Source organism: Psittacula echo (genome assembly GCF_963264785.1).
Source record: "Psittacula echo genome assembly, chromosome: Z".
NCBI lineage: Eukaryota > Metazoa > Chordata > Aves > Psittaciformes > Psittacidae > Psittacula > Psittacula echo.
Genome location: NC_137742.1, coordinates 10,472,123 through 10,492,984, shown reverse-complemented (window position 1 = coordinate 10,492,984; position 20,862 = coordinate 10,472,123). Strand labels below are relative to the sequence as shown.

The window sequence follows — 20,862 nt, the reverse complement described above, 5'->3', positions numbered from 1 at the left end:
CCTACACAAGAAAGATAGAAGGGATATTGGTTATGAGTTAATAACTTTGGAACACAGCAGAGCAGTGTTAGTTTCCTGAAATCCTATGAAAGGCTAATAAACGAAAACTCAAATTTGTTTTGTCAAGCTATCTGTACAGCTGTGTGCGTGTGTATATGTGTGTGTGTGCATGTGTTCATATATGCATGTATACAATGGCAGTTAATACAGTAGACATAGTAGAAAAGGTCGGTTATTTACTTTTTAGTAACTAGTTTGATAATTAATGTAATTTCAAGTAATAACAAAGTATTACTTAGATAAGGCAGCAATGCTAATATACTATTGCATTAATTTAGTAGTTTACTGTCTTCCTGTGCTGACAGGGTGTAGTATCCTGCGCAAGGAGGTGTCAAACTGCAGGTTACACAAAATCATAATAGCCTTACATAAAAAGCAAATACTTCAATTGCTAGTTCGGTAAGATTCCTCCCCACCCATCCAAGAAAAGACCCAAAAAATTTAATCCTGAAATTTGCTTTTGAATTTAATATAAATTGATCCTTGAAAGTCTCCAACCCAAATAGCTGCATCAGAAATACACTGTCAGCCTAGTAAGCTTGAAGAGAACATCAGAGATTATTACAGATACCCAAGGGAAACCTAAGGATCTGATGGAATAGAAGCACAAGATGTGAGATTAAACTGTATTGCTCTTGGTGTTTTCTACATGCTCAAGGGTGGAGGTGTGAGTAGAAGACTGCTGTGTTCCCTGTTGTAGGATGCTTACAGCAGGATGTAGGAACTTGACTCCAGACCTGAGACACCAGGGAAAACTTGTTGAAAGCAATTAGTGTGTCTGATTGCTAAACTGAGCTCTTCAGAACTTTGATCATCTTAATCAGGAGGAAAGAAACAACTGACTTCTGACATTGTTTTAATCTTGCAGATTTCCATTATGTCTGTATCTGAAGGTGTGGAACACAAATACTTGAACTCCAAACACTGAGGATATAGCAAATACCATTATCTGAATTAAGACACTAAATGCAAATTTTTTTGTGACTTTCTTGGGGCAGTTTAAATGCTACAGGAAGACAAAACAGCATTTGGTCCAATGGCAAGCCACACAGATCATACAGCCTGAGGTTGAGAGATTTGCCAGTGTACTTTCTCACTGCCCTCAAAACTGCTGAGCATGTATGAATAGGACATGGGGCTTGATTATTCCTCTTGCTTGTATTAAGCTCAACAAAATGAGGCAGGGGTCTGTTTATAGAACCTTCAGGAGTGCATTTCAGTAGTCCAAAACCATATAATGAAACTCTTGACTAAGCAGCCATATTAGAGGCAGAATGCATCAGTCCACTCAGTTGTACTGGCTGGCCAAAAAAGATTTCCATAGCAAAAGCTTCAGATGGAATGAATAATTCCCAGGATGGCAAAAGCCTAGGATAACATGATATTCTCATTAGCTTCGGAGCTAACTAGTTGAACTACATACAGTGACTTTTTCCTCTCCTAGGGCTATTAAGAGGACAGCTTCCTCATAAAGTATGTGAAAATATTTAGAAATTCTACTGCTGAGTATTCAGCCTCCATGACAAACAAGATTAGGTGCCATTAAAAACCATCAGCATGTAAGTTGAGTGGCAGGATGATGTGTCACGTGCTGTCTGCTGCTATGCAAGTGCAATTAGGAAGCTCCTTTTTTATTTGCCTGTAGTAGGTGATAGTGGCAAATAACCTCCGTCTCCGTGGGGGCAAAGCCACCTCTGTTGTGCTTGGCCACCTGAATTGCAACAAGATGTTTTGCTTAACTGTTTTTGCATGTTATTCCCTCTGCTGTATCAAACCCTATAAATTTAATAGTCTAATCACATAGTCATAGAATGGTTTGGGTTGGAAAGGACCTTCAGATCATCAAGTTCCAACCCCCTGCCGTGGGTAGTGATGCCTCACACTAGACCATGTTGCCCAAGGCTCTGTCCAGCCTGGCCTTGAACACTGCTAGAGATGGAGCATTTACCACTTCTTTGGGCAATCCGTTCCAGTGCCTTACTACCCTCACAGTAAAAAACTTCTTCCTTATATCTAACCCGAACTTCCCCTGTTTCACTTTAAACCCATTACCCCTTGCCTTATTGCTACAGTCCCTGATGAAGAGTCCCTCCCGAGCATCCTTGTAGGACCCCTTCAGACACTGGAAGGCTGCTCTGAGGTCTCCATGCAGCTTCTCTTCTCAAGGCCGAACAGCCCCAACTTTCTCAGCCTGGCTCTGTATATGAGGTTCTCCAGCCCCTGATCATCCTTATGACCTTCTCTGGACTTGTTCCAACAGCTCCATGTCCTTTTTATGTTGAGAACACCAGAACTGCACACAGTGCTCTAAGTGAGGTCTCATGAGAGCAGAGTAGAGGGGCAGGATCACCTTCTTCAACCTGCTGGTCATGCTTATCTTGATGCAGCCCAGGATACGGTTGGTTTCTGGGCTACGAGTGCACGCTGAAGCCAGCTCGTGTTAAATTTCTCATCGACCAACACCCCCAAGTCCTTCTCCGCAGGGCTGCTCTGAATCTCTTCTCTGCCCAACCTGTAGCTCTGCCTGGGATTGCGCCAACCCAGGTGTAGGACCTTGCACTTGGCATGGTTAAACTTCATAAGGTTGGCATCAGCCCACCTCACAAGCGTGTCAAGGTCCCTCTGGATGGCATCCCTTCCCTCCGGCGTATCAACCGAACCACACAGCTTGGTGTCATCAGCAAACTTGCTGAGGGCACACTCAATCCCACTGTCCATATCCATATCCATATCCACACACTGTACATATCCATAAGCACTTTGGTAGAAATTAACCAAAACTGACAAAAACACAACTGAGTTTTCTTGGTGGTTTTTCATATTGGTATAACAGACTGTCAGCTTCGGCCTTGGTAAGCCAGGCCCAATATTTGGGCTATTCATTTGCCACAGAGTTTATTCTATATGTGAATCTGTAGTGGTGATCATTCTACAAGATTGTGTTTTTTGATGCATCACAATCAGTTTGAAAACAGATGAGGTGATCTTGCTGCTTAGAGGCCATGTAGACAAACCATCTGACAGTGATTTCACAATGTGAAGATCTTTAGAGCTCAGTAAAATTGCATTTTTGTTAATAGTAAGTAATATATAGATATCAGCAGTGTGTTCAGTTAGATTAACAGTATCCTTTCTTTCAGACACTATTGTTTATTCCTTTTTTTAAAATGGGGGTTATATGTGAGATATATGAGATGGACTATTCATTTATGGACCATTTATTCATGGATTCAGGTTCCCGGGATGGTTCAATGGGTCTCTGGGAAGTCACAGAGGATGTGCTGTCCAAGAGTGATGCCAGACATAATCTCTCGCAAGTTCCTGTGTATGCCCACATAACACACAGGGCTCTGAAGGATATCCCAAAGGAGAACACCAATCCAGACAACTGCAAAGTTCGAGCATTGGCTTTCAACAATAAGAACAAGGTGAGTAAGATAAGCAAGTCAGTTGAGAAATCTTAAAACTGCCTGTATTTATTAGAAAAAGAAAAAAGTTATTAAATATTGAAGAAGCAAGCTGATATCTTTTCCTCTGATCTTTTCGCATCTTTATCATGTCGCCTTCGTCTGCTATGTCTGTTCTGCCCCAGGTGAATGGAGAAGTTCAGTAGGGGGAAAAATAAATCTTTTTTTTTTTTCAGAAGGAACAATTTTCCTATGGGTTTGATTTTGTTGCATCCTAAGAGGGAGAGACAGAGAGTGTTTAGAAGAAGCAGATGAAGCACCAAAACACCTCTTGCAGCTTGAATCCTGCTCTTGAGTGTGGTTACTGCTTTCCTTCCCCTTTCGTGAAGACCAGCTGACATTCAGGCAGTTCCTGTTTTGGTGCCTGAATCCTTCCTGAATTGCTCAACGGGTGAGGTAGCTGACACACAGGGCAGGTACAAGTGCCTGCTTCAGTGTTGCTTTGACAAACAGTAAATACTAACCTCCCCCATGCTGGTCTCTTGTTATTACTAGTGGGAGTAGCAGTTCATCTTCCACTTCTTTCTGCACTCAAAGAACAGCAACGGTTTGAAGCAGAGGTGGGTGTACTGTCACAAGCACAGTGCTTCTGAAGGCTTTATTTTTCACTATAACTGTTAATTACTCCTGTGTAATGGAGACTTCATATAGCTTTCTCAGTAGAGTAGTACCTGGAAATAAATATTTGCTTCAGGGTCAGAATCAGTGTGGGAGCTGCTGAAAAGAATTCTCCACTCTAGATTGTGCTGTCTAATAATTTGTTACATGATTGTCTGACAAGACCTATACTTTTGAAAGTTACTTTTTGTTATTTATTTTATTTTTATTCTTATTCTTCGTGGCACCTTTGTACTGTATTGCATTCTATCAAGGTAAGTATAAAATGAAAATGTATCTTGATAAGCACATACAGGTTTATGGACAAGTTCAATTGGAGTATTCAGCCTGCCTAGTGGAGAGTGTAAGTTTGTAAGGATATCTATAATAGAGAAACTAATTCTCTTTTTTTTTTATTATAGGAGCTGGGGGCTGTGTCGCTGGATGGGTATTTTCATCTTTGGAAAGCAGAGCACACACTATCAAAGGTGCTTTTCTGTTTGTTGGTATTAAATTTAGAAAATTGCCGAACAGTTAAGGCTGTTTACTCTTCTTCAGTCTCTCCTTTAAATGCTTGCAGAAAGAGCAGCAGCATTGGTAAAACAGTGAAAAGCTTTATGTAAGATGAAATGTCCTAAAAATTAGAACTTGAGGAGGGGAAACTCCCAGCTCTAATTATTTTGGAGGGTGGGAAGTGCTCTTAACATCCTGCCAGTTCTGCGTGAGCTGAAGTGAACTCTTGCATAGAATATGATGGATACTTGTTTGCAGAGTTCATAGAGAAAGTTGCACTGGCTTAAGTTGCAGATTAAACCCAGACATACCTATGCAGGTGTATGAGGTAAGCCTTTTCAGCTGAGAGCTGATGTCTCTGCACAGCGGCTGAAGAAACAGCAGCAGCTTAGATCTAAAACAATTTGCTAAAATATCTATTGTTCTTTGCATACTACTTGGCTTCAGCCTTTATCATCTCAGTTTGGTTCAGGTAAGGCATACCATTGCCTTCATTTTTTTATCTCTGGGTCAGGTTGTAGCTTTTTTTTAAAAGTTCTCTTTTTGTGGTGAACTTATTTTTCAGCTGCATTTTGGGTTTTTTTCACTTCAACTTCCTTGAACATAGCTTACAGAATTATTCTATTAACATCTTGCTCTTTTCTCATAATGGGTTGATTTTTTATTTCTTCTCTTCCCAGTTACTTTCCACAAAGTTGCCATACTGCAGGGAGAACGTGTGTTTGGCTTATGGTCAGGAGTGGTCAGTGTATGCAGTAGGATCACAGGCACATGTCTCGTTTCTGGATCCCAGGCAGCCTTCTCACAATGTTAAATCCGTTTGTTCCAAAGAACGAGGCAGCGGTAAGAAACTTGTCAAAGGGTGCTTCAAATGGTTTGCTTGCAGAAGTAGCTATTAAGACAGCAGTGAGATATGCTTTTAATAAACAGGAAAAGGTTTTCATGCAGTAGACTAAATTATTAATATGTAGGTTTTGCTTTTGACAGTATTCCTGAGCAACCAACAAACCAAATGTGAAAGCAACTCTGAAATCTAATGATAGAAAACATCAGTGCTTTTATGATCAATTGAATTGTACACCTCCAAACGTTACTGAACTTTTAGAAGTGTTAATTTTAATTCTACTTGATTTTACTGTGTCGTATTCTTTTTTACTTCATCTCCAAAGCAAATCCAGTCTTTGTACTGCTGTTGATACTGTCTATTGTTGCATTTTGCTCTGGCAATGGGAGAAAAAAGCATGTTGTCTGCTCTGTGCTGGAGTGAATGCTTATTTTGTAATTTTAAAGCCATGAGTGAGACTTGGCTTGCAGATTTGAGTGTTGTTTTCCCTTTCTGATGTGGATGCAGTATGTCCAGTTAAATATCAGACTAGAGCCAAGCATGAGGCCTCGCAGGGTGCATGGTAGCATAAGCTTCTTCCCACATCCTTTAGCTTCAAGCATGAGAAGGCACTGTGCTGTGTTGCCCATTTTAAACCACATTAATCCCAGACTGATATGTTGCAGTCCTTACGTAGCTTGGCTCTAGCCATCCGTATCTTGGTCGGGCAAGTTATCAAAAGAAAATGCATGTAGGCAAAGATTAGGAAAGTTTTATTTATGTGGTTACTGGAGTTTGAATAGTGTTGTCTAGATAAGCACCAGCATCTGCTTCTTTCAGATACAGGAGAAGTATATATAATATGAGAAAAGGTGCTTCACCAGCTCATGTTGTCACCAGGACATTTTAGCAGGAAGAGCCCTTGTCCTGACCTGCTGTTAGTAAGGGCTCTGTGAAGGTCCTGACACTGTCACCCATCAGTGTCATCAGGAAGAAATAGGAAGATACTGGAGAGTGGTGCCCAGTGTTGGCTGGTGGCTGAAAGCTGCCGCCTTGAGTGTATGATCATCCCTGATGGGGGCATGATCATGGTAGTATTGCTGAGGCATCTCCAGTTCATGTCTGGAGGAAGCCTTTGCTCAACACTCTTTCCTGTTCTGCATAGTAGGCAGATCTTTTTTTTTTTTTCATGGTGGTAGAGGCACTTAAGTAATATTAATTGCCAAGATACCAAGTGTTTCAACTTTGTTGATCTCACTGGGACTTGGAGCAGTTCAGTACCTCTAGAAAGTAGGCTCTTTATTGATTGCAGACTAAAATGTGATGCTTTGAAGCATTCCCTGAATGCACTTTCAGCTTCCAAATGCACCTGCTGAAAGTGATAAACCCACATTAACTTCAGATCGCCAGTGTTGTACACAAAAGCAGGTCAGAGAAGGGTTATTGCTCAGTGAGACTGGAACTGAGGTCAGTTTATATGCAGTGTAAGCAGTTGCACTGTATGTACAGTGTACGGGTACACTGTACCTCTTACTACAGGAGAAGGCTTTTCTTGGCAGCTGTACAGGGAAGTGCAGGCCCTAGACTCTGGTTCTTGATCTCTGAGAACAACTGCTTTCTGCTCCACTGGCATGCAGCACAATGTCACGTGCCCTTGACTTTATATCCTAAAGGCAGCAATGTTAATGCAGGGGGCAGAGCTTGCGTGGCACAGGCTCTGTGTCTGCTCCTTATTTAGGACACGTTACTGTGTCTTCATTTCCTTCCAGGATGTGTAAAGCCTCCCTGCCTCTTGGGAGTAGCAAGACTCAGTTTGCTGACCCAAATAGTCCCAGTCCACAGGTGGTAGAATGCTGACTGTGTTGGAGAGCATACCATGATCAGTGCTAGGCACAGGTTGTGCTTTTAGTTTGATGGAAATGATTATTCTGAGGTACTTCAGCCCTTCAGGAGGCAGTTTGAAGTGCTGCTCTTGAAAGCCTGTTCTAAACATCCTCTTAGTAGCAGGTACATGATGGATTCCTTCAGTTAATTCTTTTGATCAGAGAAAGAGCCACACTTGTTCTGCATTTTATAGCCTTTTTTTTTTTAATTAATAAACTGCATTGAAAAGTTTACACCACCTGCCTTCCTATTCCATCATCTGTTTCTGTTAAATGAGTGTTCTGCTGGGTTGCTTGTCAAGAGCACTTCTGCAGCAAAAATAAGAAAAGCTCCCTTCTTATGCCTTCCTCTGCTTATCCAAGTGACTGCTCTTGCTGATTGCAGAGGGCTTAAAACTTTCTGCATGTATTTGCCAGAGCCAGGCCCTTGCAATGGGAGTGACGGGAGTTGTCTCAACTTCCTCAGATGCATTTGTAGTTTTCTGAATTAAAGTGTAGATCCTCTTTAAGAATCTGGTAAATCTACTTCAGCAGGTGTGAGACTGCTCAGTGGTTTCCCACATATTTAGCTTGCAGCCAAAACTTCACCTTGCATCTGGAGCTCGACAATGTGGTCATGCCTGTTCTAAATGTGTGTCACAGATGCTGCTGGCTGTGGATGTAACATCAGGTTATGGAAGTGGAAGGGTGAGGGTGTGCTTCTAGTTAGGACTCTGTACAGAGGGAAAGGGGAAACTCCCTGGCTGCTTCTACACCTCTCGGGTGTCTGCTGTCACGTGTATACTGCTGGGTGTATTCCAGTATGTTCTGAGTTTTGTGCTGTTCAGTCCCACTTGGTATGGTGACAGCAGCTGGCACATGGATGTAGGTGGCATAACTCATTCTTTTCTCCTCCTGTTTGAATGCTTGTTTAGGCTGTAATTCAGTGGTACTTTAAAGAAGGCTTAAAAAGCCCCAGGGTTTATAACCTGGTGACACCTTGTGCAGTAAGGAGAAACATAGATGTGGTGGGGTTTAGTCTGTGTAGAAGAGTTGTTTGAGATAAAATGCTTACATAGAACAAGCCTTTTACACAATAAATAGAGGAAAGATGACAGGACATCTTGCAAATTGCAAATACTGTACACACACTGTATCCCCAAGACTGTTTCCAAGGGATCCTTGTTTAGCTGAGACACCAGGTTTAGATATTGTGAAAACAAAATCTACTCTTTTACTCCATCTAATGGCATAACTCAGATGTGGCAGAAAGTTTTGTCTGTAGCTTCCCAAGTGCTGGTGGAACATGGTGTTGCTTAGGTTGCAGGATTCCTGGTTGTTTCATTGCTGGTTGAAGTACTAAAAGTGCCAGCCACAAAGAATAATGTATCCTTGTTTCTAAATATTTGGGTAGAGATAGCTTCAAAATTATTTAAAAGCCTGATGTATCTTAGCAGCAAAGTGACTAGTGATTATTATGGTTGCACTTGCTTATAGCTAGCCTGCTGATTAGCAAAATGCACTTGGAGGCAGCTGGGACAGTAATTTTTTTTCTCCCATGGTCGCTTGACACAGCCTGACAGGTAGGTGAGTGTGAGCTCATGGAGGAAACCAGTGTGATGTTCTTTCCTCTGCTGCCACATACTTGCTCATGGTGTGCTCACTTACAAGTCGTGGCATATAGAACAAAGCTGCTCTTGATTCTAAATGGCTTATGATCTTTGCTTGTTTGGCAGAGCTGTGGCCTGCTGAGAAAAGAATCTTCTGAATTGTACACCATCAGTGTACCTGATGGCCTCAGAGACAAAGGGAAATAGTATAGGCAATTGAAGATGCTGTTTCAGTGGCATCAGTGGGCTTAGTCTGCACTGCTCCATAGCAGTGGGTAAACTTGTGTGTGGTAGAGCATACTGATAGGTAGTTCCTCTTAAACAAAATATTAGATATCAAGCAGCATCACTGCAGAGCCAAAGCACCCATCGTCCTTACTGCATTGTATGTCCCTTCTCTATTTGACAGGTATTCGATCAGTGAGCTTCTATGAGCACATCATTACAGTGGGAACAGGGCAAGGTTCCCTGTTGTTCTACGATATCAGAGCCCAGAGGTTCCTGGATGAAAAGCCCGCACGTGGCTCCTATGGGCAGAAGCAGAAATTAGGAGGAGGTGAAATTTTGAAGTTGACTACTGGGAAAGGCTGGCTGGTGAGTAGCTTGAGGCTGTAGGAGGCCCTTTATGCAGGAGTGAGAGTTCATGCGTTAGTGCTCAAGAGCTGGTTCTTTCTGTAGTAATGGGAGCTATTGTATGAATGCATCCCAGCTACAGTGATCATGTAGCTGATAACTGTAATCATGAAAAGCAAGAAGTGCTGCAGAATCAGTTTGTACAAAAGCCTTCGGAAGGGTATTGAAGGTTGGTTGCTTGCGTGTAAGGCATACTGACTACTGTTCTCATGCAGTGATTTATAAATGAACTATTTTATATCAAGGTATTTCTGAATGTAATCTTTCAGTTTTCACAACCTCAAACACAAAATACATTGTCTTCCTTTAAAACTGTGCTACTCTAATGTGGTACTTAGAGATATTTAATTTGTGTGCAGTTTTAAAACTGGCTTCCTGAGGTAACGCCATGTCAGGCACTTGAGTTCAATTTCCTGTATGTTATCATAAAGCAGTTAATGGCTTTGTCTAACTTCTCTCCATTATCTTTCGTATCATTGTGATGTCACTTTAAAAACTGATGGGACATGGTATCTTTCCTACCTTTCACCTTCCTACCTCCTATGTCGGGCCCAAACGTCCTTAGAAAAAGTTTCAGGACAACTCTGGTATCTTCATGTTGATCTGTTTGAAACTTCAGGGAGTATTAACAGCAAAGATCCCTTTTTAGGCTCTGGAAGCCACCTTCTGCTTTTTGTGAAACAAGTTTTTTGGTTTTTGGGGTTTTTTTTTGCAAAAATAACACTCTGAACTTTCCTTTAACAGAATCATGATGAGACCTGGAGGAATTATTTTTCTGACATAAATTTCTTCCCAAATGCTGTTTACACCCACTGCTACGACTCGTCTGGAACAAAACTCTTTGTGGCAGGAGGCCCCCTTCCATCAGGACTTCACGGGAATTACGCTGGTCTCTGGAGCTAATGATAACTCTTTATAAATGCTGATCTTTACACAGATTTCCTCTTTTCCTTTTTTTAACAACAAAAATGTGTGATGCCATTCATTTCTGATTTAAATGCAAGTTAATTTTTTGGCAGAGTTTTCTGTTGGTCCCCAACAGTTTTGTACTTGTTTTTGAACCAGTTTTTTGTTTTAACCTCCTTGATCCTTTATATGAAGAGGTTTTGAAACCCCTTTTTATTGTATTTACTCCAGATAACTCTTCCCCCACATTTAGGCTATCTTCCCCATGTGCCCTCTCCCCTACTTTGCTGTGAGGTAGGATTCCTTTCTTATAGAGTGGTTGCTCCTGGGCTTTCTGTGAAAGTCTGAGGGCTGCATGTGTGCAGGTACTTTGTGTCAGTTACATTACCTGGAGTGAGGACTACTTGTAATTAAAAAGATATTAAAAATATTTATAAGAGATAAGCTGCTATATCTGCAGAGCCTGGCCCTGGCCTGGGTTGATCTTATTTTTTAGAAGTACAAGTCTAATGACACTGTTTATACATAGAGGAATATGATAAATTTAAGCTGAACTCAATTGGAGCCCAGGGACTGATTCCACAGGGTTACTGCCCATCAAGCCCAAACTGCAAAAGTGGAGAAGTTGCAAAACGCACATTTGTATTTGAGTTGTAGTTCCAGCAGTGCCAGGAGCAAAAATTGATCTTCTGTTCCTTCTCTGCCTCTCCCAGATATCAGCTTGCACATCTTGGGTTTGTGTAGTCTGTTCTGCAGGGTGATGTTACATTGAAGGCCTACAGAGGTGCTAAGAGGAAGTGAGGGCTAGGGAGTGTTCTTGTTGTTCAAAATTAACTAAATCTATCCATTCTCTGGATGAGCCAAGGTTCCTGAGTGTGCTGCTGCAGTAGCTCACAGGTTTTTCATAAATTGGTTAAAAACCAGGAGCTTTTTTTGTCCCAAGCTGTGGAAACTTTTCCCATTTTAGCTGTTCTGGATGGCCATCTCGTCTGATAAGCCAGTGGAATAAAGTGGGGTTTTTTATAAAGTTAGAGGACCTCTTGGACTTCACTAACACAAGCTAGAAGTTCTCCATGAAGCAAGGTAACTCACACTGCACTAGCATCTGCTGTCATCCTATTAGCTATAGGCGAAGCTCTGTCTTTCCCCAAATCCGCTGCTGCCTTCTGCATTCAGACTCTCTAGAGCTTCGTGTGGGACCAGGTGGGGAAAATAGGTCCAATGTCCTTCAGGTCCAAATGTGAAGCATGTGCATCACTGGGTGATGGTCTCACCTAATACTCAGCTAAAATGCAGGACAAGGGTGTTCCTCCTAGTTTGGTTTCTCCACCAAACTCTCAACATGTTACTGAGTCTCTGTTCTCTGCTGGGATGAAGGCCTTTCCACTGCCCCTGTCACCAGCAGAGCAGAACGTGCCTGTGCTGCCCTGCTTTTGTGCCAAATGGGCAGTTGGTGGAAGCTGAGAGGACAGACAAGGCTGGGAGAATGCTCTGTTCCCCTATCTCTGCAGGACATCACAGCCACCACTGCAGAGCAGCTCCAGTCCCTTGTGCAGTTCCTGCCAGACTGCCTGGAGCTAGCCTGCATGTGTAACTTGCAATCCCTCTTGTCTTTGTACTCAGTATCGTCATCAGTAACCCAAGCAGTGAGCCTCAGGCTTAATTTCCAGTTAGTAGTGGAGACTTGTATGCAAATCCTGCAAGGAATGCAGTTCACTCCCGTCTGGATGGAAATCCTGGCAAGAAAAGAGCTCTCCATGATGTGCATCTGCCCCAGAAGTATCATTTACTCCATACTGACACGAGTGCTTCACAAACAGATCTTCCTGCTGTGTTTCATAATTCTACTTCCCTTGTGGGTTGTCTGCTTAAACGATCAGTTTGTGGTGCTCCGTGTATGCCTCTTCAGGTTTTTCTCTGAAACGGGGCAAATTATATACCACAGGGTAGCAAAGGACCACTCAAATTTTATTTCGATGTTATTGGTTCTTAAAGATGTTGACATGCTGTCTATTTTGTTCTGTGGTGGTGATGTACTGCTTTGGTTATTTTAGAGGTTTTGGGAAGTGGAAGTATACAGGGAAAACCAAATTTTGGTGAAGTATGGCAGGATGTGTATTTCTAGGATTACTCCTCCAGCTACTGTGTAAAATCAGTATGTCACAGGGAACATGGTCTGCTTTTTGTTTGATGGAGAGCTTGGGTTTGGGTGCTGCTTTTTACAATAGGAGCTACACACTTGAATCTACTTGTGTCTTCCAGTTCTTCTGAGACAACAGTTACTAGTTGGGTGCTTAGTGTCACTAGTACTGTTTCTGCACTGATCTGGAAGTCCTAGCCTTGATGTCAATCTATTAATTGAAGCATATTTCAGGTCTGGGTGAGGGGGCAGAAGGAGCATTTGTATGGACTGAGGTTTCGAGCCTCCAAACACATAGACTAATCTTCTTGCAGAGACGACAGTCTCTAGTTAGGGAAGAGGCACTCCTGGGAAGTGTCCCTCTGTGCTGACTCTTATCTCTCCTAGTACCCCAGTGTGTGGTCCTAAAGCCTGGTAGTGTGAGTGCCCTTTTTCTCTTTTTGGTTTTGGGTGTTGGGTTTGTTTGGTTTTGTTTTTTTTTTCTTTTGGGAAACTTTGGCCAAATCTCAGAAGAATCTGGACAATGATGTAAAATTTCTCAAGTCTGACGTGCTCTGTGTTCTGCTTTCAGGGTGCTTTCTTGCAAAAGTAATTTCTCACGGGGAGGGAGCAGTCCCTGCTGCTGTATGAAAACCCCCTCCCCCCAAAAAACTGGAAACAAACTAGATGGTGCTGCAAGGATCCAAACAAATTGGCCCAAGGACACTTAATTTCTAGCCAGTTTCAGTGGGTTTCAATGCTTGTAGCAATACAGTTGTTAAGTTTCAGAATATTTTGTGGCTGGTTATATGTCATGCTTAGTCCAGTCAGTGTTAGAAACCAAGGCAGAGAAGGGCACCAATATGCCAACACTGGCCAAAGGTAAGTGATAGAAAAAATAGGAGGAAAAACCAGGTTTTCTTCCTTGGTGTTATTTTTTTTTTGTTGCTCTGTTGGGTTAGATATCAGAATTGAAATCCACTATCATAGTGAGGAACTATGCAGGGGTTTCCCATCAGAGTGGAGGAGAACAGCAGGGACTCTCTGGGTTCCCATAGAGGTGAGCAGTGCACCTTGCTGTTCAAATGGAAGATACAGCCCTGTGATGGATGGAGTTCAGTCTGATGACTGTGCTTCAGTAGCTTCTTAAACAGCTCACCGTGCTCTGCTCAGACCCAGTGGCATTTTCAGACTGTCTTACCTTTTTCAATGTTCCTTCATGATTTCTCTCTTCTGCTCTTTCATGCCTTCCTGAATGGTCTGTTTGGGATCAGCGTCTCTACCCTAAATCATCCCAGTCTTCAGTGTAGCAATATTGTGCTTACAGAGGTGACCTCAGTCAAGCAGAAATGGGCTTGCTGACATTTTACCAAGCCATGCCCAAGACCTTCAATTTGTTTTAAATTTGGTGTAAGGCTGGTTTGGATAGTAGAACTGGACAGTTCTCTTGTACATGTTTGACTGATGGGGTTAGACACTAATGGTCTGTTCCTGGGGTTTATCTCTGGTTTATCTCATGTTAGGCACTTGGAGAAAAGAACTTTTAATCATAACAGAACTTCAAACTTTTCTTCCTGCTGTTCACTTCTCAGTCATGTTGGATCTTTTGTGCTGCTGGTGAGTGTAGGAAGCAGTTAATTTTACCACTCAGCTCTTTTCAGTAACTACCATGTTAATTTGGGTATTTGGGGTATTACATACCCAGTATTCATAATCACAGGTAACTAAACTAGTGAGTGAATTATGGGTTTGGTAATACCCAGCTTGTAAGTACTAAGTAGCAACCCTGCAGTACTACTGGGTGTTACATGATGGACATTCACAAGGAAGCAGAGGCTACTTTCAGTTGTTGGCTTGAGCATAGCACTGAGGGTGGTGCTCACCCTTTTCACCAGACACCTTATTCCTGATAATTCCTCTAGTTTTCTCCCTTGCACAGTCAAGTCATTCAGGGAGAACTGATAGCGGTCTTTTCAGGTGGTTTTGGGGATTGCAGTAAAGAATTGAGCCCATTTGTTTGGTTCCATCATCAGTGCTGCTGGTGTTAGCCCAAGATGAGTAGATTACCAAAGAATAGTCAATAGGTGTTTGTTTGTAGTCTCAGTTGTTCATTTTCCATGTAGCTCCATTTTTAAGATTCATCGCAAGAGTGACCAGTGATCTTACAGTGCTTAGTCTGTCCACAAAGGTTACATTCATGTTGTGAGTGACTCTTGTGATGCCCTTCCCTCTTGTGACCCCCACCCTGGGGGGCGGGGGGATTGTTGAATTTCATTATGGGGATATATTTGCTGCCTGTGTTTCAAATCTGTGGCAGATTTTTGTATCTTAAAGATTAAGATACTTAAGAACCAGATATTCTAATACAGATTTCCTTCATTTTCCTTTACCTGAGCACTTGCTTTGTATATAGTTTGCAGTTGCAGAGTTAACAGACTAAAGTTATGATCCATCTATGTTGAGTGGTGGTTTGTGTCTTAATTTCTGCCTCTCGGCTGAAGGGCACTTACTGAGTTTGTGAACTGATGTCCCTCGCCTGATGCAGATGTGAAATAAAGCAGGCTTGCCTAGACCCTTCATGGAGATCACCTCTTTTGTTTGCTTGCAAGAAGCAGTAACAAATGGGCTGCTGATTGTTGCAGCCAGGATTGTTGCAGCTCTGAGGTCTGTTGGTGGTGGTCTCATGCCCTTATTTTCAATAAACTCACTTTTCCAAGGTGTCCGAGAGTCTCTTAATTACCTTCTGTCACTATTGCTGCTATGGCTGAATTACTGAACTAGAGTACAGCTCGTTCCGAAGAACACTGTTGCGAAGCTGTGTGTGATGCAGGCAGAGCTAGTGCTCTGGCCAGCCCATAATGACCCCTGGACTCCACTCCTAGCCAGGAACACACTTCTTTAGCTTAAAGCCAAGTGGAAATCCCACTGTGTGCTGCTGGCCACCCACTGCTGGATCCCATGGTGTGACCTCAACTTAAAATGAGTTTCTGAGTGTTGCTGTGCCTTCAGTAACTTACTTGGAAGTCTCTGAAGTGCAGACACCAGGAATTTGTCTGTGTTGCAGGCAAGGCAAGGGGGAAAGGAGAATACAGCTACATCTTGCCCGAAGGGATCTCCTGCATATGCTCTGCTGCTCTCCGTTGCCTCTGCAAGCGGGCACTTGTGTGAGTGGTGAGGATGGGCAAAGGGCACAAGAGAAACAGGGAAAGCCCAACAATGTTTGGCATTGCTCTCAGGATTCCTGAGGAGTTTAAAAACAGAGGGGATACTTGTTCATTGCTCAGGAGGTACATGTGAAAGGGCTTAATCAGAACCATTTCCAGAGAGGTCAAGTCTATACCCATCTCGTTCTTGTTTCTACATGTTAATTTTCAAGTATTTAGATTAGGAAGTGGTTTTTTGCTTGTGATGGTGGGTTTCTTTATGAAAACCATGTGGTACTTGGCTAATTAAAAAAATGCTTTTACAGAAAGGAATCTTCCCAATTAATAATGGAGCACTGTTTTCTAACAGCCTTTCCCTCTATGATCCTGCAGGGAGCGATATGCCCTAAGAAGATGCACACGGATCTAAACCAGGGTGCCAGGGTTGGCAAAGTTAGGAAGATGTGGCTTGCCTCACCCTTTCTGTACCCCGAAAAACACCAAGTAAAACACTTGATTGTATACCAATTCTGGTCACAGGCTTGAAACTGAGAATGTGTGTAAACCTCTTCACACCATAGTGCAATTTCTGTAGTCCTAGATGTTGATTCTTTGACTTCGGAATAAAAATCTAAGAGTCAATATGTTGTTTTCTTAGGAACTGCTTTTCTAGATTCCCTTATTAAAAGGGAAAAATCAGGTGCTGAATCTTAAAATCTCATTAAACTTGTACTTTTTATTTGCCCATTCACCTGGTCTCCTTTCCTTTTCAAGGCCTCCCACAGTCTCAGGGTATATATATCACTATGGCTCATCCAAATAATACTGAAATGGACCAACCAGAGGTTAATGTGCCTTCCTCTTCTGGTACCTTGATCTTTGTAAAGTTATCTCAGACTTGTCAATGTCTTAGGGCTGGGTACATGCATTCTCTTTTTCTAAGATGTATGTATTGAAATTGCAACAGGTTTGTACTGTTACTCATAAGTTGTTCCATTTGTTTTGAGGATGTGGTGTAGACACAAATCAGTGCTGTGGTTTGTCCTGAGATCAACCTTACCTGTGACATCTGTCAGTGCTTACTTGTATGTTAACGTGTACACAAATGCTGGATCTTCCCCATTGCCTATGATGTATACGATGCACCAACTACACCACGTGTTTTAAAACATGCAGTGATCACTTGTTGCCTGAGAGTAGAATGTGCTACAGTGAACTGGTTTTAATGATTTTTCCAAATTTATTTAATAAGATCCAAAGCTTTTGGCGTAAAGCAAAAATGATCAGGACTCGCTGATGCTTGCTGGCTTTTGTTCTGGATCCAGGTTTCTGATGTTTGTTAGCAACTCTTGCAATTCCATCCATTTAAGAGCCCTTCTCAGCTTGCTGTTTCTGTTGTGAGCTGTGTCAGAAACTGGATCCTGAACTGTCACAGAACCTGCCAAGTAGTAACAGCTCTCTTCAAATGTTACACTGCACGACTGTAAGGTAAACCTGTTCAAAGCTATTGATGCAGATTGCAAATGGAACAGGCGGAAATTGCAGGTCATGTGTGAAACCAGCTTGTCTGCACATGAGGCATTGTGTTCAATTACCTTGTAAATTGTCTCTCCTCTCTGAAAAGTTATTTCCCCCCCAATACAAAGACATTACAAGTTTTGCTTTGTCTTCTGAATTGGAAATGGGTATCTGAAACTCAAACTGACATTTGGAATTTGGGTTGAGTTTCTGTCTCTTACACAGATAGGAGAGAATATGTGTCCTTTCCCAGCTGTAACGTTAATTTGATCATAAGAGTGTGGAAACAGGAATGCTTCTCACTCACTGTGGCCTTCAGTGGGCATGCATATCCATAATTAAATGCACAGTACTGCACTCTGTTGATCCATGAGGCTACCTTTCCATTGAATCAACATGATTAGTCAATACCTGGTCAAGGAGCTCTAATGTATGTGTATTTCCTGTGCTGACTGTTCTCTCTGTACCCTGGTGCAGACTTAATCTGGAGTTCTCTCTTTTTGCTAGCTTCAGAGTTTCTTTAAATTCAGTAAGGTTCTGTTTTTATCGCGGTCACTTTTCAGAGTAGAACAGATGAGCTTAACTTTCTGATCTTTAGCATGTTCCTCTTTTCCCATTTCTTCCTAGTTCACCTTTAACAATCAGTGCAAAGCTGCTTGCCTAGTCTGAAAAATACTAAGTTGTAATAAAGAGAAAACCTGTAGCCCTCTGTAGAAAGATCACTCTGTGCTTTTACTATAAACTTGAGTGGCTGCTTTCAAAGTGGATACTCCACTCCTGTGCAATCTACAGAAGCTGAAATTCTCTCACATCCCTACTATGTGGTGGATGTCAGCAGATCAGGAAGTGGATGTGCCCTGTGTCTGCTCCCAGTGTGTTTAGCTGGTCAGTGGTGGTTTAGTCAACCAGAGAACTGGCATCTTTGGCTGCTACTCAATGTAATAACTGAAGATTTCATTGAAAGCAAAGCCAGAAGGCTGCATCACTGACTTTCTGCTGACTTGATCCCATTTATCTACAGATTTGTCTTTTGCTATAGTAGGGCTCTGAGCTAAACTCTAACCCTGTGCTCAAAAGGCAAAAGTTATTATAATGAGCTTTGGCCAAAGACTGGCTACAGTCATAGGTGAACTGGTAATGAAGTGTTCCACTGGGAAGCTGTGAGGTTTTGCTCCATCATGCCTGTGCTTGTGCAGCTGCAGGTTAGTTGTTCTCAGAGCTTGCGAAACTGCTGGTCATCCATCTTCAGATGAGATGAGAAGATGCATGGGGAAGAACCAGTTTCCTCAGAGGTCACTCACTCTCACTCAAGTTTACTTGTCTGTTATCATGGCTGCTTACAACAGGTACAGCTGCCACCAGCAACCTTCTCGTGCTTCCTGCCAGGATGATGGAGTGAAAAGGCCTTGTCTGCAACTCCCTCCACCTGGTTGGTTGATGACAGCACAGGGGTGTAACAGGCCAGCTTCAGCTGGCTGCTCAGGGCTCCCCTCACAGCTCATGGGTGATGTGGGACCATTACAGAAAGCTCTAGATAAGTACCTTATAACAAGCTGTCACTCTTGTTCAGAATGCTGTGTCTCCAGTCTCACCCTCTCATCCCTTCCTCGCTCCCATATTGCCACTCCTGCCCCTCGGGACTGGAGCAAGTTCTCTGTCCTCTCATGGCTTTACTAGTTCAGGTACCAGTTCTGCAAAGCCTGGGGCCCCTGCTAAAACCCTACTGCAGTCTGAGACTCCCACACTCACTTAGGCAGTAGCTCTCTGTGGTGGGGCCTTGTTCACAATCTTCCTGTTAATTTGACTCAGCCCTGAATGTCTCCCTGGACTGTTACTCCCCTGCCACTCTGAAAGGCTTTGCTCCAAACTCATTCTTGCTCCATGAAGGAGCTGATTCCTGGACTGCTGGCTTTAATTTTTCCCATTGTTTATTCACTGCATATGTAGGAAACCATACTGGCTGTCTCAGCTCTCCTGAATGTGGTACAGGAGCCCACCTGCAAGGCATCAGAATTACCTGTCTACTTCCAAGGTGCACAGAAACAAAGATCTCTTATACAAACAAGTTTTAGGGAGGAAAAGCATCTGCATATACACAAGTGGAAAGGTATCTCTGGGTAGAATAGGTGAGGGAGCAGTTTAGGAATTTGAAATAGAACAGTAACTGAGGTTTTTCATTTCTTCTTAAATAATTGTTTTAACTGGAGGTTTGTTGGTGTTCTAATCCACAGAAATCTGCAATGTAAACTAGGGGTTTTCTGTTCATCAATGCGAAATGTGCCTCTCAACTATAATGCAAAAGCCACTCTCTATCGCGCTGTTTGCAATGGAAGAAATTTAACAAAGACTGATTTTAAGGTGTTTTGTGCTTCTACACATAGCCATCCACACAGCAGTCCTTGCTGGTCTTTTGCAAGCACCATACAGCACTATCCCTATTTAAAAGCAAAATGAGGATTGCACTGAGTAGTGGAACCTGCTGAACTTCCTTGGTTTGAGAGACACAGTGGAGAGAAGAGTCCAGGTTCCATGTGTTTTAAATACAACTATAAACCAATGCAGCTACTCTCTCAGATCAGCACCACTTCCTTTGTTTCCCTCCATCTAGATGGAAATTTCAAAGTAAACTCAGCAATATGTGACTCAGTTGACACGCTTGCAGGTGGAACATGGGGTTTTTAAATTTGAGGATTGAGATTCCTCCTGTGGAAGAACCCAGTGTGGGCGCAAGAGCTTGGATCTCAGATTGCACTCTTCTGCTAATTGGCTAAATGCAATCAAGTACTCCGGACTCTTCTGAAGATGACTGTGGTGGAAGAGCTCTGAAGGTGTAGGCTGGAACTGATAATTTTGGGTGATCTGTGTGTTGCTTGACTACATGGACAATGTTAACAGTGATTTTTACTGATTGCTTTCTATGTGTCGGTCACAAATAACTCTTTAATTTGCCTTTTGGAGCAAAACCGTTAATAGATAACATTTCCAGATCAAATTAAGAGCCTAATTTTCCATCTTGCATTAACCGGGTTACTGTGTTCACATGCCAGAAAGATGTTGCTCTTTGAAAAAGCATGTTGGTGTATGTGGCAATGACCCATGCACTTTTTAAATACCTAGATCTGTATATTCTCACCTGAGTATTGTTAACCATGCTGTAGTCTGACAAATGGATCTTTTACTACTGCCCTATGATATAGATCATTGTAATTAACTGCAGTTTGTTTTTTCCACTACTTGAAGTTGTGTGATCTGAAACTGGTGAACAAAAAGTATTTGTGCATCTTACTTATGGGTATCTCTAAATAAAATGTATTTGTATAGTGTGCTGAGTTTGCTGATGGTTTCCTTTATTTCCTACTGCAAGTAAATCCAGGGTGGTTTGAGATCAAGTGGGCTTGGGGTTCTCCCGGTGGGTCCAGCCTCTGCGTTGACAGGACTGATTCAAAGGACATAGAGTGAGCTGTTGTTTTTCCCTTCACCAGTGAGTGGACTGATATCCCAAGGCCAAGTTCTCAGCTTATTCCTGCTTTTCATAGCTTACGCATGGTCTTTGTACAGCTGCAGTAACACTCCTTGCTTCTACAGGAAATACATCTAATGGCAGAGCTGGG

The 20,862-nt window shown here is 42.4% G+C and overlaps 1 protein-coding gene across 2 annotated transcripts in view; it reads left to right on the top strand.

The window, feature by feature from the left end:
* Positions 1–20,576, top strand: part of DCAF12 (DDB1 and CUL4 associated factor 12) — a 36,691-nt gene extending 16,115 nt beyond the window's left edge. Inside the window, exons 5-10 of one of the 2 annotated variants that reach the window (XR_013958717.1) lie at positions 3,295–3,488; positions 4,547–4,612; positions 5,318–5,480; positions 9,342–9,526; positions 10,310–15,754; positions 16,127–20,576. Coding sequence is in view for 1 of the 2 variants with exons in the window: in XM_080637295.1 (XP_080493421.1) it covers positions 3,295–3,488; positions 4,547–4,612; positions 5,318–5,480; positions 9,342–9,526; positions 10,310–10,468 (767 nt within the window). In the remaining variant the exon portion in view is untranslated. Of the gene's footprint in view, positions 1–3,294; positions 3,489–4,546; positions 4,613–5,317; positions 5,481–9,341; positions 9,527–10,309 lie in introns of both variants that reach the window. The other variant, XM_080637295.1, reaches the window with a different exon arrangement.
* Positions 20,577–20,862: the final 286 nt, after the last annotated feature.